This window comes from Musca autumnalis, unplaced genomic scaffold (assembly GCF_047663935.1).
Source record: "Musca autumnalis isolate F117 unplaced genomic scaffold, ASM4766393v1 scaffold_1, whole genome shotgun sequence".
In the NCBI taxonomy this organism is placed as follows: domain Eukaryota; kingdom Metazoa; phylum Arthropoda; class Insecta; order Diptera; family Muscidae; genus Musca; species Musca autumnalis.
In genome coordinates, this window is record NW_027411644.1 from 163,065,753 (window position 1) to 163,083,931 (window position 18,179).

An 18,179-nucleotide genomic window follows, 5' to 3' on the forward strand; every position below is an offset into this window, starting at 1 on the left:
TTTCGCTAGAATTCATTTTTCAATACAAAACTCCTTAGGCCATGTTAGCTCGATTAATCCAATTAATTAATTAAAAACTTTCATAAATAATGGCCTTCGTCCTAAAAAGACAATAATAAACAAAAAACTTCACAGCAGAGCCCGGCTGCCCTGGCTGAGGTTTGAACCTGGGTCCTTTCCAACAAACAGACAATGTTGTCGAGATCTCAGCGTTCTAAGCCACTGCCAATGTATCATATCAACAAACTAGTCGACATGATGCCAATATATCATATCAGCGAACTAGTCGACATGATATCCAAAACTTCAAAAACTGAAGGCATTACAATTCATGAAGGAAACCCCCCTTCGATTGTATATGTGTATGTATTGAGAAAATGATTCCTAGACAAGACACTAGGGTGACTTGATAAAGAAAAAGACTTCAATAAATACTTCATAATTACAAAATTGTAAAAATGCTTGTATAAATAGAAGTTATCAAAATCAGCCTTTGTCTTCTAGCCATTAGCATTCAAATACGCCTGATGAGCCTGGCTTACCACCAGGCGAAACGATCGTAGCGTAATGGTTGAGTGTGTGGTATTTCGCTAGAATTCATTTTTCAATACAAAACTCCTTAGGCCATGTTAGCTCGATTAATCCAATTAATTAATTAAAAACTTTCATAAATAATGGCCTTCGTCCTAAAAAGACAATAATAAACAAAAAACTAATTATTATTGTTTAAAAATAAAAAAATATATTTTGAACGGCTTCACCAAAAATTCACATGTCATTTGAACGAAAAAGTGGAATTAATTATATCGTGATTTTTAATGCATTACACTGGTAACCCTGTTCGCAAAAACAAAACTTGGCTAAGCCGTTGAAACTTTGTTGCTAATTCTCTTTTTTGATATGTGTTGATCATGTGTGCTGCAAAATATGAGTATGCGTGTCCGATGCTATTTTATTAAAGCGACAATATCAAATAGCATCAACATCGCTAGCAATATTTTTGTGAAATTTGTTGCTACATATTGCCGTTGTTCATTGTTGCTAAACATATTTCGAAGAAATTTTAGCTGGCAAAGCTGCAAATATTCGGTGCTTTTGCTAATATGGCGTTAGCATTTTAAACCCAGACTGATACAATTTACATCAAAGGAGACATCAAGAGTTAGTTTTTAAGCTTCGTGGGCCAACAATTAAATTTGGATATTTTTTCCCCTATGGTCAATGGTAAATTTCACCCGCTAAATACAATGCGATCATTTTTCAAAATTATTGGCATTTTGTTTGAGCTCTTATTTCGTGCAAAAATTTTCATACCATCATTGCGACCTACAAAGCCGTTACAAAATGTGATAAAAATTTTGTGTTTGGTCCATTTCACCCCCTAAATATTTCACGATCAGCATCAAAATGTAATCATTTCTATACATGTGGAAACCCCACCTCCATACAAAATTTCGTGACGATTGGTCCATAATTGAGGTCTGGAATTTGATTAAAATTTTTAATGGACGGACGGACATATCGTCCATAGTTTCCGACTCCTAAACCCTGGTATCAACAGTTTTTTTTGTCTCTACTGAAAAATAAGAAATTTTGAGTTATTACCATTTTGTTGAAAAGGTGCTATATACTTATTATTGTCATACAACGGTGGCGTACACGTAATGACAGCAATTATATTTACCGACAATTGCTCTAATATAAAGTGAATGTACACGTGTATGTAATTATGTAGCAGAAAATGATATTTACATACAAGTGTGTGTAATCAATTAAAAATTATTCCCATATCCGGTTTTCTGGAACGAGTACAGTTCAAGCTCAAGAACATTTTTACTGTCTATTGTCAAAACTCGCGGGCACCCATTACAACGTTTACGCTTTAAAATGATTTATTGCCATTTTCTTTCAATTTTAGTTGAAGTAAACATTTACTTGGGTCTTTTGCATACACGTGTATAACATGTTATGTACATATGAATGTATGTGCCTACATACATATGTTAATATAAAGCAGATTAAACGATATTCATTTAAAACGAATTCCTTTGCTTGTTGATAATTCGTTTATTGCCACTTACACATTCGCATAAAACAACTGTGCGGTTATTGTTTCGGCCATATGGCTTATGAATCATTAATATTAACATGGATGGAAAATCCCAATAAAGGACACATGTACATATTATATAGAGCACCACAGCACCATACTCTACCAGTCAAACCTACTGGCTTTCGAATGTAGATATGTATGTACATATGTATTTAACTGCCTGTTTTAATACAGTTAATATTAACAGAACAACAATAACTATGACGATACAAAAAACACACAAAAATTAATTGCCAAGGTTAAACGTCTCCAAAGAACCGCATGAAAAATGCTTTATTACTATAATTTGTACATAAAGGTGGGGTGAAACTATTTTTTAGTTAGAGTTATAGTACTTCAGTTATACTCGTTTAGAAAAATAAAAATAAAACTAATAATTTGCATAACTTTCTCAATAGCTTCCAAATCTATTAGGAGATGAGCAAAGGGATCTTTCCGAAATGTTTCCTTAAGCTGCCCACTATCAAAATGACTTGTCCAGCCGATGAACTCCTCCTGTATGTGTGTGCTTGATAGGTGTATAGCAAATCATTCAATCATCATTCAATCTGTCACGTAAATCTTAAAATTTTCCCCATAAAAATAATTGAACTTAACATTTGTATTTCTTCACAAATTAATTTTCTGTTGCTTTTTGACAATTTTGAAATTACACCTATTCATCGAAATAACTGTGTGTTGTCATTTTGAAAATCAAAAGCATGATACAATAAGAAGGTAGCAGCAACTGCCGTTTTTGGTAACATAAGATGTCAAAATTTGACATAAATTCAATGCAATTGACACATTATGTTACCATCAGCTGGGCTTCAGCTGGGCTGATAATGCTACCTTCTTATTGTATCATGATCAAAAGTATTTTCATTTTCCTCAAAACAAATTAAAAAATTCCCAAATTAAAAAAAAATTACACCCAAAATACCAAAAAAGCTCAAGAATCATATTATAATAAGCTTACCAACATAAGCCTTAAGCTTATAAAAGACATGAGCAATTTGTTGTTAAAAGCTTACGTCATAATTATAGAATAATCGAAACGGAACCCTTGCTTATAAGCTTACCCTTGTAATTGTAGAACAAGCTTATGCAATTAATATTGTCATAAACTTACCTTTGTAATTGTTAAACAAGCTTACATTTATTTTTAAAATTTTATTAATTCAGTTGATATTTTGAAATTTAGTTATAAATTAACAAAATGAGTCATGGTAGAACATTAAAAGGTAACAGAAATACACAGCTGACTGAACTGGTTTGTAACGTTAGTGTCAAATTACTTAGAACATTTTATATATTTATTTCTATTTCGATGTACATTAGGGATATATATTTTTTAAGAAAAAATATATTCATCACAAAAAAAATATTTCCCATAAAGACTTCTTCATATCAATTAAATGTAACCTCCTCCAAGTCCGAACGACGTGCTGCACACTAAACCACCGCTTATAGAGGCAGTACAATATTTGTTAATATGTGTGGTATTTTGTAAAATTTGAAAAACATAAAGCCCTAATAAACATGTGCTTCTTTGATTTCAAAAACAAAAGTTGGAGACAGCTTCTCCTTTTTCAATGAATTTCCAGCGACACCAAACATTTTTGCAAGAATTCTACTTTCTGCGAGAAATTATGCATTTAGTGGAATGATGTCGAAACATTCAAGTTGAAAACGTAACGAATTTTCATTCATGTTTTCTAAAATATTCAATCAAATGTGAAAAATATTAGTTTTATAAATTCCAATAACACTGTGCAACACTGGAAATGCAAACAAATTCTAATGGGCATTTTCTGAAAGTATGTATTGAGACTACAAAAACCTTAATTGGGTTTTGTGTTCTTAGATCGGGTTTAGATTTTATGGCCTCATCTAAACCGACCTAAAATGAGCCTTTTTTTCCAGTGATCGGACCTTTTTCCCCGAAGCTAATAAGAATTTTGCTTTGCAGTCTTCAGCAATATTGTAGCTCTAAAGTAGTAGAACTTATGTGTCAAACAGATGAACTAGGAAAAGCTGCATCTAGCGCATCAAACTCGTTAGAATATAGAAAAGTTTACATAATTTCTGAAATTCTGGTCTGTAACCACTAAACTATTGGAATTTGAAACCAGTAGCTATTCTAAAAATGTTCTAAATAACGTGACCATCAATTCCGAAAATCTAAAATTGTTATTTCTCGTTGTTTAAGAGGTATTTCATAACATACCTTTTACAAAGCTTATTTAAAACAATGTTCATACAGGCTGTTTATTCTCATGTTGGGAATTTCAATTAATTATTGAAATATTTACCAAATTGTTGTTGAGAAGTTTGCTATAAACAAGGCGATAGAGGCATTTTACAACAATATAATGTTCTGAAGAGTTGCGTATTACACTCCAGAGAATATTTTCCCAAAAGGTAACATTAAGAAGAATTTAACATTTTGGGAGATACGCTGCGAAATATACACAAGTTATAGAATTTTTAGATATATTATGAAATTTAAGGCAATAAATGCAGTTTTTCGAGTTCACTATTCCTCCAAATATTTTCTTCTTGCTCTTATCTACAAGTTTGCTGCAGATGTCAAAACAAGATTCGTATTGGTTTCAGAGATACAGCCCCGATTTGTTTTAAAAATTCGATATTTAACCATGTTTAGATCATAGCCGACCAAGAAGAGCGAGCGCTTAAATTGTTTATGTGTGGGTAAAATTACACTGACAGAACAGGGTGATGATTTTCATATTGAGTGTGAAATGAAAAATATATTGTTGGCGCGTTCGCTTTGTATGACTTAAATTAAAAATAATATAAATAACTTCATAATTTGAAAAGTATTTTTCTTCATATGTTAATTTTTTTGAGAGAAAAAACAAATTGTATATAAAAATGATTTTTTAAGACTTTCTAAGCATACATACATTTTTTATTGTTGCATTGCAGACGAGGCATTCTGCGTCATTAAAAATATTAATACAAAACAAAAATCATTTTCAAATTCTTCCCTCCACATATTTGCTGTACAACTGCAAAATCTTTTCTGTGTACCCAAAAATAAACAAATAAAGCGGCATCAACCTGCTTGCATGAAATTCAGTACAAGACTGAAGTAAAAAAATCAAAACATTTGCTCTCTTACTTTGCGTTCGGGTCGCGTGTGTGTGATTTGCCGAAAAACTTCGTAACCAAATCAATACCCACGAACGGGTTTGGTTTAGATGAGGCCATAAAAACCGAACCCGATCTAAGAAAACAAAACCCAAATATGGTTTTTGCCTATTGGTCCTCTACTTTCATAAAATTCTGGACAGAAGTTGTTTGCACGCGATTGGCTCAAAAATGTTGCACAGTGTAATTTATAGACATTTCCTTGTTTTGTTTACATGTACCGGTGACAGTAACGTTACAAACAAAAACAAATTCCTTTGTGGTTGTTGTTGAGTTGTATTTGTTGTAGTATTTACTTTACCTTATATTTGTTCTACCATGAAAATGAGTAATGTTTTTATATCATTGTTAATGAGATATTAGCCTAAAAGCTGCATGAAACCATGAGTAATGTTTTTATATCATTTAAATTAAGTTCATTGCAGGCAAAAAAATATATGTTAGAAATATGTTTAGATCCAAACAAATATATGTTTGCAACATTTTGTAACATATCTCAATTTAATATGTTTTGGGTATCAACATATTTATACCATACACCACACAGTGGTAAGGGGTATTATGTCTTTGTGCATTTGTATGTAACATACAAAAGGAAGCAAAATAGACCCATAGTTCCTTTTGGGGATATATGTACATATAATCACTTTCTGAGTCGATTTATGCATGTCCGTCCGTCTGTCCATGTATTTTTGTTCGCAACGTACAGGTCTCATTGTTTGTCCGATTCAGCTGAAAATTGGGGACTACAACTTTTTGGTGAAAATCGGTTCAGATTTGGATATAGCTCCCATATATATTTTCGCCCGATTTTACGTATTTGCTGCACCAAACACGCTATATACGTCCAATTTTAATGAAATTTTGGATGTGTGACTGAATTCGGTCTACAAATAAGTGTGCCAAATTATATCGAAATCGGTTCGGATTTGGATATAGCTAAGTTATATATTTTCGGCCGATTTCACGTATTTTCTGTACCACACACGCTATATTTGTTCGCAACGTACAGGTCGCATTTTTTGTCCGATTCAGCTGAAAATTGGGAACTATAACTTTTTGGTGAAAATCGGTTCAGATTTGGATATAGCTCCCATATATATTTTCGCCCGATTTCACGTATTTGCTGCACCAAACACGCTATATACGTCCAATTTTAATGAAATTAGGAATGTGTGACTGAATTCGGTCTAGAAATAAATGTGCCAAATTATATCGAAATCGGTTCAGATTTGGATATAGCTCCCATATATATGTTCGCCCGATTTCACGAATTTGCTACACCAAACACGCTATATACGTCCGATTTTGATGAAATTTGGAATGTTTGACTGAATTCGGTCTAGAAATAAGTGTACCAAATTATATAGAAATCAGTTCAGATTTGGATATAGCTCCCACATATATTTTTGGCCGATTTTACGTATTTTTGTACCAAACACTCTATATATTTCCGATTTCGATGAAATTTGGAGTGTGTGACTGAATTCAGTCTAGAAATAATGTGCCAATCGGTTCAGATTTGGATATAGCACCCATATATATTTTCGGCCGATTTCGCGTATTTGCTGCTCCAAACACGCTATATATATCCGATTTCAATGATATTTGGAATGTGTGACTGAATTCGATCTGGAAATAAATGTGCCAAATTATATCAAAATCGGTTAAGATCTGGATATAGCTCCGATTTATATTTTACATATTCACAGTGGTGTAGGGTATCATATAGTCGGCCCCGCCCGACTTTGATCCTTTTCTTACTGGTTTTTATGTTAGAACATATTTTTTATGGGTGGAGAGGATTTTGGTCAAAGAGAGTAACAACAGGGCTCTCGCAGCTGCGGAATGCTGGTTTATAATAAAGAGCTGTGTGCATGTATATTGTTCCGATTTCATTACGATGTCGGTACGATTGGTTTGCTGGCCTGTTATTCCCTACATTTTCATCGGTCTCATCGTCTCACCACCACATTGACAATGTATCAACAAACCACAACACAACCCCCACCATCGTCTCACGATACATTGAGACTTTATCAACAACCCAGCAAACCAAATGTCTGATGTCCGACAAGTCTGAACAATTTCGGAAGCAAAGTCGTTCAGATTTCGTTCCGATTTCTAAACGATTTTTCGTAGAGGAAATAGTTCAGATTTTGTACCGATTTCGTTCCGATTTCGGAACGAATGTCGGAAAGAAATTTCCTTTCCGAATTTCCCAAGGATTTTCTTCAGATTCTTCGTTACGAAATCGGACCGAAATCGATCCGATGTCGCTCCGACATTTCGTTCCGAAATTATGTCAACCACTTCATACAATTTTCGTTAAGATATCGTTACGATTTCGGATCAGATATCGGACGAATCGTCCGAATTTTGTTTCGATTTCGTTACGATGTCGGTACGATTGGTTTGCTGGGAAACCACACACACAACAACAACTACCGCTGTCGCAACAATTGTTGTTAGTTAACTGACAAACCGACAAACCAAACAACTACAGTGCGTTTGGTGTCGTAAAACAAAGTTCGTATAGTCAAATACTTCGCAACTACAAATTTGTAATTTCTTTAGTATAAAGGCAACATCTAATACTTCAACCTAGCGCTGATAGACTCAACATGTATGTACATATGATTCATATTGTTCTGCTATGCTTACAAAACGATAACAACTACAGCGAAAATCTTTAGAAGAAACGGTAAGTTACAATATTACAAAATAAAAGAATTAATAAATAAAAAGCAGCAAAATTTGTCTCTGCTTTGTTTGGTGGTGTGTGGTGGTTGTTAGTCAATAAAAACAAAAACTCGCCAAAATTGTTTTTTATCTCTCAGAAAAACCAGTATTTTTTTGCTTTATGAAAGGCGTTGTTATGTTTGTGACTGCTTGCAAACAAATATATGTATGTTTGCTGCAAAATATGTTTGGGACATATGTTAGAGAGGTCATTTTTATACCCTCCACCATATGGAGGTTATAATTAAATTTGTCATTCCGTTTGTAACACATCGAAATATTCGTCGGAGACCCTATAAAGTATATATATTATTGATCAGCATAAAATTCTATGTCTATTTGACCATGTCCGTCTGTCCGTCCGTCCGTCTGTCTGTCTGTTGAAATCAAGATACAGCTCGCAATTTTAAAGATAGAGAGTCAAAATTTGGTACAGAAGTTTTTATTACTTGCAGGATGGTTGGTATTGAAAATGGGATCTATCGGTCCACGTTTTGATATAGCCCCCATAGAACGGTAACTCCCGATTTTCGGTATTTTTAAAGTTTTAGCTTCATTATCCTACCAAAATGGCTGAAATTTGATACGTAGTCTTCTTTAGGGGTATAAAACATTCCCCCAGAATTTTGTCGGTATCGGTCCACACCTTCATATAGCCCCCATAGAACGGTACCTCCCGATTTTCGGTATTTTTAGGGTTTTAGCTTCATTATCCTACCAAAATGGCTGAAATTTGGTACGTAGTCTTCTTTAGAGGTATAAAACTTTCCCCCAGAATTTTGTCGGTATCGGTCCACACCTTCATATAGTCCCCATAGAACGGTACCTCCCGATTTTCGGTATTTTTAAGGTTTTAGCTTCATTATCCTACCAAAATGGCTGAAATTTGGTACGTAGTCTTCGTTAGGGGTATAAAACATTCCCCCAGAATTTTGTCGGTATCGGTCCACACCTTCATATAGCCCCCATAGAACGGTACCTCCCGATTTTCGGTATTTTTAGGGTTTTAGCTTCATTATCCTACCAAAATGGCTGAAATTTGGTACGTAGTCTTCTTTAGGGGTATAAAACTTTCCCCCTAGAATTTTGTCGGTATCGGTCCACACCTTCATATAGCCCCTATAGAACGGTACCTCCCGATTTTCGGTATTTTTAAGGTTTTAACTTTATTATCCTACCAAAATGGCTGAAATTTGGTATGTAGTCTTCTTTAGGGGTATAAAACTTTCCTCCAGAATTCTGTCGGTATCAATCCACACCTTCATATAGCCCCCATAGAACGGTACCTCCCGATTTTCGGTATTTTTAAGGTTTTAGCTTCATTATCCTACCAAAATGGCTGAAATTTGGTACTTAGTCTTCTTTAGAGGTATAAAACTTTCCCCCAGAATTTTGTCGGTATCGGTCTACACCTTCATATAGCCCCCATAGAACGGTACCTCCCGATTTTCGGTATTTTTAAGGGTTTAGCTTCATTATCCTACCAAAATGGCTGAAATTTGGTACGTAGTCCTCTTTAGGGGTATAAAACTTCCCCCCAGAATTTTGTCTGTATCGGTCCACACCTTCATATAGCCCCCATAGAACGGTACCTCCCGATTTTCGGTATTTTTAAGGGTTTAACTTCATTATCCTACCAAAATGGCTGAAATTTGGTACGTAGTCCTCTTTAGGTATAAAACTTTCCCCCAGAATTTTGTCTGTATCGGTCCACACCTTCATATAGCCCCCATAGAACGGTACATCCCGATTTTCGGTATTTTTTAAGTTTTAGCTTCATTATCCTACCAAAATGGCTGAAATTTGGTACGTAGTCTTCTTTAGGGGTATAAAACTTTCCCCCAGAATTTTTTCGTTATCGGTCCGCACCTTCATGTAGCCCCCATAGAACAGTAACTCCGATTCTCGGTATTTTAAAGGTTTTAGATTAGTCTACGTTGGTGGTATAAAACTTCCCCCCAGAACTTTGTCGGTATCGGTCCATGCCTTCATATAGCCCCCATAGAACAGTACCTCTCGATTTTCGGTATTTTGAACGTTGTGGCCTCAATATTCCACCAAAATGGCTGAAATTTGGTATTTAGACTTCGTTGGGGTACTCAAACTTCCCCTTTAAATTTGTCGGTATAGGTCCACATTTCGATATAGCCCCCATAGAACGGTACCTCCCGATTTTAGTAATACTGATGATTGTGGCGTCAATATCCAACCGAAATGGCTGAAATTCGTTATTTCGTCTTCCAAGAGTTATAAAATATTCCAGAAGAGTATTATCAGTATAGGTCCACGTCTTCCTATATCCCCATAGAAGCGTACTTCTTGATTTTCGGTATTTTTTAAGTTTTAGCCACATTCTCTTACCGAAATATAGGAAATTTGGTATTTAGTCTTCTTTGAGCCTAAAGACTTTCCGTCAGAAATTTGTCGGTATAGATCGACGTTTTGAAATAGCCCCCATAGAATGGTGCCTCACATTGTTTTACCGAAATTGCTGAAATTTAGTATTAAGTCTTCTTCATACACGAAAGGAAACTAATTATTCCATTTTACTTCAATACAACTTGTGGTGGAGGGTATAACAAGTTCGGCCCGGCCGAACTTAACGCCGTTCTTACTTGTTTTCTTTGTGTAGTGATTCAAGTTTTCAATCTATGGTATAATTAAAATAATAATATTTACAGTTATAATTGTTTCGCATCTTTATACGATTTTTAGCGAAACGGGGTTGAGGAATCTATGAAAATTAGAAATTTAGTGATATTTTTTTTCAGTTAATTTTGTAAATTGAACTTACTTTGTTGTGCTTCAATTTCGAACACTTCGTTTTCGTTCCTTTTCAAAAGAGCTCTTCTACCAACATTCCGCTTAGCCATCTCATCCAGAATAATGATTTCTTCAATTATACATATAATGAGTGCAACAGTGGTGCAATATTAAGCATGTGCGCCTTGCACTCTGCATGCACGGTTTCGATTCTCAGGTCGGGCAAAAACATCATACTTTCCAACGGTGGCAAAATATCCCTCAGCGTAATGTAGACGACATTTCTGATCATCCAATAACAAGTAGGTCCCACATCATTAAGCCAATATGAAGCGGCGTGCACTCATTGATATGGTAGAAATCTGCAGTGTCCCTTAGGGGATGTGTATGGAAACATATATATGAATGTCAATTATATAATTGTTCGTAGTTTTGTCACATTCACTTTGTTCGCATTCAGTTCTAGTTTCATCACAACCGCTATTTATATCACCAATCCTGAAAACTTCTTCAGAATCGTAGTTTTTTGTTTTTTTTTATGATTCAAACGTCTTTTAATATTTTTTATATATTTTTTTTATTTTAGCACGACACGGATATAATTATTTGTTAACACAACGCGGATGTATATTTAATCACATAAAAACTAAAAAATGGATGTAAAATAAAAAAAAAAATCTACGAAAACTAATTTATAAACGAATGTCAATCAACAAAAATGTGGATAAAAATAATTTTCAGGCAGCCTTTAGAAAAGTTTGTGCACGTAATAGTTTTTCAAGCATTGTTATAAAACGATTGTGAATTTTCTATTTTTATAATATTATTCTCAAGTCCTATTACTTTTTATTTTTATTTGCTATGTTGGGCACATACCATCACAAGTATTGATTGTGAGTCGGTCGCTTTAGAGTGTCCTTAACAAACATGTTAGAACATTATTTACTTTCTTATTATTCAGGCATGTCACACAATTTGGGCCCAATACGAATTGAGGCGGCTGCATCGCCAGGATCTTAATTGGGCTAAGACCACTCGACAATATTCTTAAATGCACCGACATTGGAAATCTCTTAACCCTTCTAAGTGAAGCCAGAAATAGGGACGCTTTTATGGAGATCACGAAAAATATATGAACATACCTCATACCTTGATATATGGCGTTCTTCTGGTGCGATGGACGGGGGTGGTCCCAAAGTACGGCATTCACAAGCATGCTTGCACGACTGCATCAGTGTGAGTGCTACCCAAACCTGTCTGATATGCTTCTTAGTGTAGAGATTCCGGTTTATACCTTTGGACTTCTCTCTCTAGATCATGAAGATCTCTCTTGACATGCCTGGGTGGGGGAAGACTGTCCATTAAATCGTGACAGGTATGCTCACGGCGACAAAACCCAAGAAGGTACTGCATCGACAATATCCTGTGGTGCAGATACACCGATAAAACCTTCATCTTCTCATTAAGATGGTCCACTGCTGTCATGACGAGGGAACTGTTGCATTCCTCAGGGCGAGAATCTAACGCTAACATACGCATACTATAATTTACTAAAAAGCTCTTTTCCGTCACTTTACCGTCTTTACTCAACGACTGCATTGAGGAAACTGAAGAAAAAATGCTCTCTGTCCTTCTCGCAACGAAGCTTCCGGTTGCGCACGGACTTGTTTAACTTGTCTCGGTGGAGTTCATCGCCTAATTAAATAAAGAGGTTTGTGTTCTGCAATTAGGCTACGGCGCCTGAGGTATATTTCCGTCATTTCCTCCGAGGATGTTGGGTGGTTTTCTGCTCCTGCATAGCCTGGATGAGGTCACGGGAGATTATTGTTTATCATGTATATAATTGGGTTGTTCATCTTCCCTTAGTCCATCATGTAGTCCTGCATATATTTGCCCAACCGATGCACATTTTTCTGCTATTCCGTTCATGCCAACGCCTACCTTACACCACTATGCGGAGAAAGTATTAAATGATTGTTTTGACCAAAAATCTTATAACTCCACGAAACGTTGGTGCTTGGCCCACATCTCGGTATGTATATCTCGACGGTTCGTCCATTATGAATTGTAACCGAACTCCAGACGGTAATTATGGGCCGATCGTAATCAAATTTTGAATGGAGTTCGAGTCCTAAGTAGAATGGACATGACCGTAGAGATGACCGTATAATATATAGATATTGAAATAAACAAAAAATGAAAAGTTGGTTGTAATTCGATCTGTACAATATTTTGATATTTTTTATTTAAAATTAGTAAAATCTTACATATAAGATGATTTGATAATTAAAATTTTACATATTCTTTCTTTCAGGAACTGTTGAAATTACCACAGTATTGTCTGCCGTATTTGGTGTGATAGCGTTGATGCTATTGTTTTTCCTTTATGTTAATCGGAAATGGTGTTTTCATGCTCGACGAGGATTGCACTGTTGTGATGAGAAACATTTGGCATCAAAATGTGTACAAAAATTATGTAAGTACAAGCAATTACCAAGATGGCATTATATTTAAAAACAGATGCTAACTTTTCTTGAAATTCTAGCACGAAAACGTCGCTACGACAACACAAGCTCCGACTCTGAGGAGGATATTTTAAGAAGATTACGCCTACAACAAGCACGCATAGCTTCCGCTGGCAGTGGGAGTGGAAGTTTCACTAACTATGGCATAAATCAATTAAATCCATTGTCACAAAACTTCAGTTATTTCAATAGTGACCTGCAACGGGTCACTGTAACGCCGAGGGATGCATCAAAAGATCCCCTGGCCATAGCTGAACGTGGTAAAGTTGGTATACCTTCGTCGCATAGTGAATGCAGCTCCAATGATTCGGTGGAGGCATCCATTGATAGTCATACCGGAATCCTGAGTGGCGAAAAGAAAGGTAAATTTCAATATTTTAAAATTGGTTGAAGTATTCTAAGATAATGACTTCAAAAAAATATATTGAATGGTATAAATTGATATAATATTGAGGGCACTATTCATCCATATATTTACATATCTTCTACTTATAACAAAATGTAGGGATGAGTGAGTGACTGACTAACAGGCCTATCACCGTGTAGGCGAGCGGCTAATGCTAGAATCTAGAAGAGTACGAAAATAACTATTTTGTTATTAGACGATCGTAGAGAGCTAAATTTCTGAAATTTGTTTTGGGAATTAACCCTTTAAGCCTGGATAGATAAATGCATAGTAATGTTCTGAGGTAATGCCGAGGAAAAGTAAACTTTGTGCGTCCACAAAATATTATAGTCGTGGTAGTAACCAGAGTTCGAAAATAAACAGTACACTAACGTAGTGTACCGCTCCAAGTACAGTATCACTGCCGGATCACTAAAAATTGTAGGGTTCCGACTGCCGGAACACTACGATTTTTAGTACTCCGCAGCCGAAAACTACGATTTTATTGTTCCATTGATTACATTTTTAAAGAACCCGGCAGTCGGAACATTACGATTTTTAGTGATCCGGCAGTCGGAACACTACGATTTTTAGTGTTCCGGCAGTCGGAACACTACGATTTTTAGTACTCCGCAGCCGAGCACTACGATTTTTATTGTTCCATTGTTTCGATTTTTAGTGTTCCGCAGACGAACACTACGATTTTTAGTGCTCCATTGTCCAAAAACCAAATCAGATGCTTTTCACATTTTCTTTTAATTTTTATTTATTAAAAATATATATCTATATATATAAAATTCTCCTGTCACGGTGTTCGGCTTTGAACTAAGAAATCGTGAAATTAAAGTTATTTTTGAACGTTTTGTTTAAAAAACTTTTGCAATAATATGATTTTCACTGTCTTGATCTTGAATGGTCATCTCGGAAATGGAATATCGCGGTCAACCCAATATTTCAAAAATGTATAATTATAGATAATATCCTTAATTTTAGTAAGCGTGACTACAAAAACGCTTTTAACCCGGGCTCCAATAGGTGGGAAAGCACGATCAATCCCACATTTTAGAATACAGTACAACACCGATAATGTGCATTGGTCACTAAAACGACGGGCCAACAATGCGGTTCGAAAATCTAGAGGGATCAATATTTAACTGATAAATTGTAAATAGATTACAAAGGCTTACACGAAAATCCAAAACGACGGGCCAGCAACGCGGAACAGGGTCAGCTAGCACATATATAAAATATTAAATTTCCTCAGAAATCATAATAAATTCATGTATGGTTCATTACCTTGTAGTTTCAAAACATGGTACAAAACGATTTTTAGTGCTCCGGCACGACGATCTTTGTGCTTCATTCCACAAAAACTAAATATTGTTTTTTCATAATTTGACCAAATTTCGCAATGTGTTTAACTAATTTAAACATACATGGATGTAACAGTTTATCTTAATTTTTATTTGATCAAATTTAAACAAATATTTAATTTTCCTAAGAAAACATAATACCTCTATTATTTTTTAGTGTTCCAACCTGTGATACACTATGATTTTTAGTGATTCGGCAGTCGGAACACTAAAATTTTTAGTGCCCCGCAGTCGGAGCACTAAAATTTTCAGTGTTCCGCAGTCGAAACACTAAAATTTTTAGTGCTCCGCAGTCGGAACACTACGATTTTTAGTCCTCCGCAGTCGGAGCACTCCGGCATGCGGTACACTACGATTATGGTTGTGTTCCGGTACAGTATTACTAAAATATTTTTAAGTGTTTGTGTTCCGGAGCGGTACACTATCGTAGTGTACCTATCCACCTTGGTACGGTACAGAACGGTACGGTACGATACCATAGTGTTTATTTTCGAACACTGATAGTAACCAAACTCAGCAACAACTGCAGCCTGCAGTGTTAAAGTGGAGGTAGAGGGTTAGTGCTCCTGTTGCACCAGTCCGTTAAAAACAGATCTATCGCCATGTGAGCCGGGCTCTAACGACCTTTACATGAAACGTGTGGGGATAGATGTCAGGTGTGGAACTGCTGAGGTAGAGTTGCTAACATATTCATCCCTCCGATTAATAGCTGTATACCAAGTTATAGACCCAACATTAGCCCGCTTTTGGAAAGTTATATACGGCTAGTTTTAATTGACTTTAATGATCATCATCAGTTATGACATTTGGTACTTGGCAATGACCAGAGGGTTATAGCGCTGGCTGAGCATATTAACAGACAACTACCCTCCGTCCAAGATTGAAATGTTGGATAATCAATTACATATGTGGAATTCTGGAAGAAGAAGTCAAAGTCCCGTAAAGTAAAACAAGGAGTTCTACCTTGGGAATCCGGAACTGTTTAAAATCTACCTTTCCCGTATTCCACCCTCTCCAGACTGCATTGAGATCATTACCTATTCGGATGATTGTACGATTTGAATAATTTTACCAACTTTTTTTGTGCGAGGAATATGTAAATATCCGACACTAAGTCTACGCCCACTCTGTTCACCTCCATCCCGCTACGGCCGGTTCTATGTACCGTATGGTCCCGAGGAAACATCATCTCTGTCATTGGCCGTCACCCCAGCAGCGACATGTTCGTGTTCGTCTTTTTTACTTTGGGAGCGGTATGTCCCGAAATGGCTGCTTCGGATTCTTCTGGTTCGTGCTGGGATAGACAGTAATCCCGGACCATGGTTTTGTTCCGTTTGTCACCGTCTCATCGGTGTCGGTAAGATGCAACGCGTTCCATGAATGGGTACATTTCACGAAATGTTCAGGTATGGCCTTCCTCAGGGAGTATAGCGATAGGAATTATGTTGCTTCGTGCTGCGCCAACTGTATTCCCAGTTAGTCGTTGGCATCGGATTATGAAATTCCTCCGCAATTTCCTCAATTTTTCCGCAATCTTTAACACAGTGTATTGTTGTTGCAGTTTAACTGCCATGGCCTTCGTGCCAAGATCAATGAGATTGTGAATTTTATGAGTCGAAGAGTATAATGATCGCGGCGATTCAGAAAACGAAGGTGATAACCGCCAGATCCTAGAAGATTTCAATGTGTATCATGAGTTATGGCATTAAATTCTAGGGAAATAGATAGTTTCACATTTTGCACCGTCAACGAGGACGCACCCACCAGGAATATAAGAGACTGCCATAGTTCGCATGACATATCCGCAGTGCCACCTGATCTGACGAATGACGTCACTTGTCAACCCGCCATTTCCCTTGGGCCGGACCATTTCCCTATCCTCGTCTCCCTCAATAGGCAACCTGACTTCATAACCTTTGAAAGCCGTATTTTCCATTAAGGATGGGAAAACCAATTGGCCAGAATTCACCAACCTACGCTTCAGAATACTACCCAGACTTCATAAACCTACGCTTCAGAGAACTACCCAATCCCTCTGGATGTCCAGATAGCATAGAGAAATTTCCGAGACATCATCATTGCTCCAGCCGCTCGCCATATTCGTTCTGGTCGAATATCTAAAATAAGACCTAATTTCCCAGCAGAGGCGACGGGATTAGCGAGTGATGATGATGTCATGAGCTTCGGCGTTAGAACCCTAGAGACTCCCAGAGTCAGAGAACTGACGATGGAAGTCAATAGATTAGTCTGTGCTAAAAAGGATGATAGGATATCTGTTATGTTTAACGACGTGCTTATGACAATTCCGAAAAGGTGCGCGGGTTAGTTTAGCCGACTATTCATTGAGTGACCCGTTAGCGACCGGGCGAATAGTATTTTACCTAGCTTGGAGGGAGGAGGAGCCACCACAATTTAAGGTGGGTGATGTTCCAGATCATATCCGAAGCGCAAAATCATGGAAATTTCAATGGTGATGCTAAAGCACCTGCTTGAACCGAGCCAAGTTCTGAACCCATCGTTAGCCACGCTAATAGTTCCCGAAGCCAGGAAAATATACAGGGTGGTCCCGTTGCTAAAAACTGACAAGGATGCCAGCAAAGTTGAATCATACAGGCTGATCTCACTTTTGTCTCACAGGCAATGCCATAGAACAATGATGGTAGCATTGGACCTGACTAAAGCTTTTGATGCGGTTAGCCATGCTAAGTTGTTAGAGGATGTCGAGAATACTACCCCCGGCCTTCTTTCAAACGTTGGATCGCCATCTATGTGTGTGTGTGGTCGACAGAGATACATGGAATTCAGAAACAAGAACAGAGTTAATGTATTCCTCCTGAATGTCTGGGTCAACCTGCGCACTAACTACTCCAAAGTCCTGGATGCCAGCCGGCAGCAGCAGATAAAGGAACAATGGTTCAGGAATCGATTTTCCTGGCCAAAATTCCTATTTGTTGTCGTCACCGATTGTTACTTTCTATATGGGATTCAATAATAAACATACTGAAAATAAGGAAACCAACAAACAGCGTACGTAAAAATACTTTAAATAACATTTCCAATCGTTTCGTTTCGTATTTTCCATAGGAACAATACAAAACGAAACATAACCCACGTTGGCCGAG

At 36.6% G+C, this 18,179-nt stretch overlaps 1 protein-coding gene across 1 annotated transcript in view; it reads left to right on the forward strand.

The window, feature by feature from the left end:
• The window catches only part of Syt14 (Synaptotagmin 14), a 65,756-nt gene that overhangs the window by 17,882 nt on the left and 29,695 nt on the right, over positions 1-18,179 (forward strand). Inside the window, exons 3-4 of the mRNA XM_073958827.1 lie at positions 13,089-13,250; positions 13,320-13,661. Of these exons, the coding sequence (XP_073814928.1) occupies positions 13,089-13,250; positions 13,320-13,661 (504 nt within the window). The remainder of the gene's footprint in view (positions 1-13,088; positions 13,251-13,319; positions 13,662-18,179) is intronic.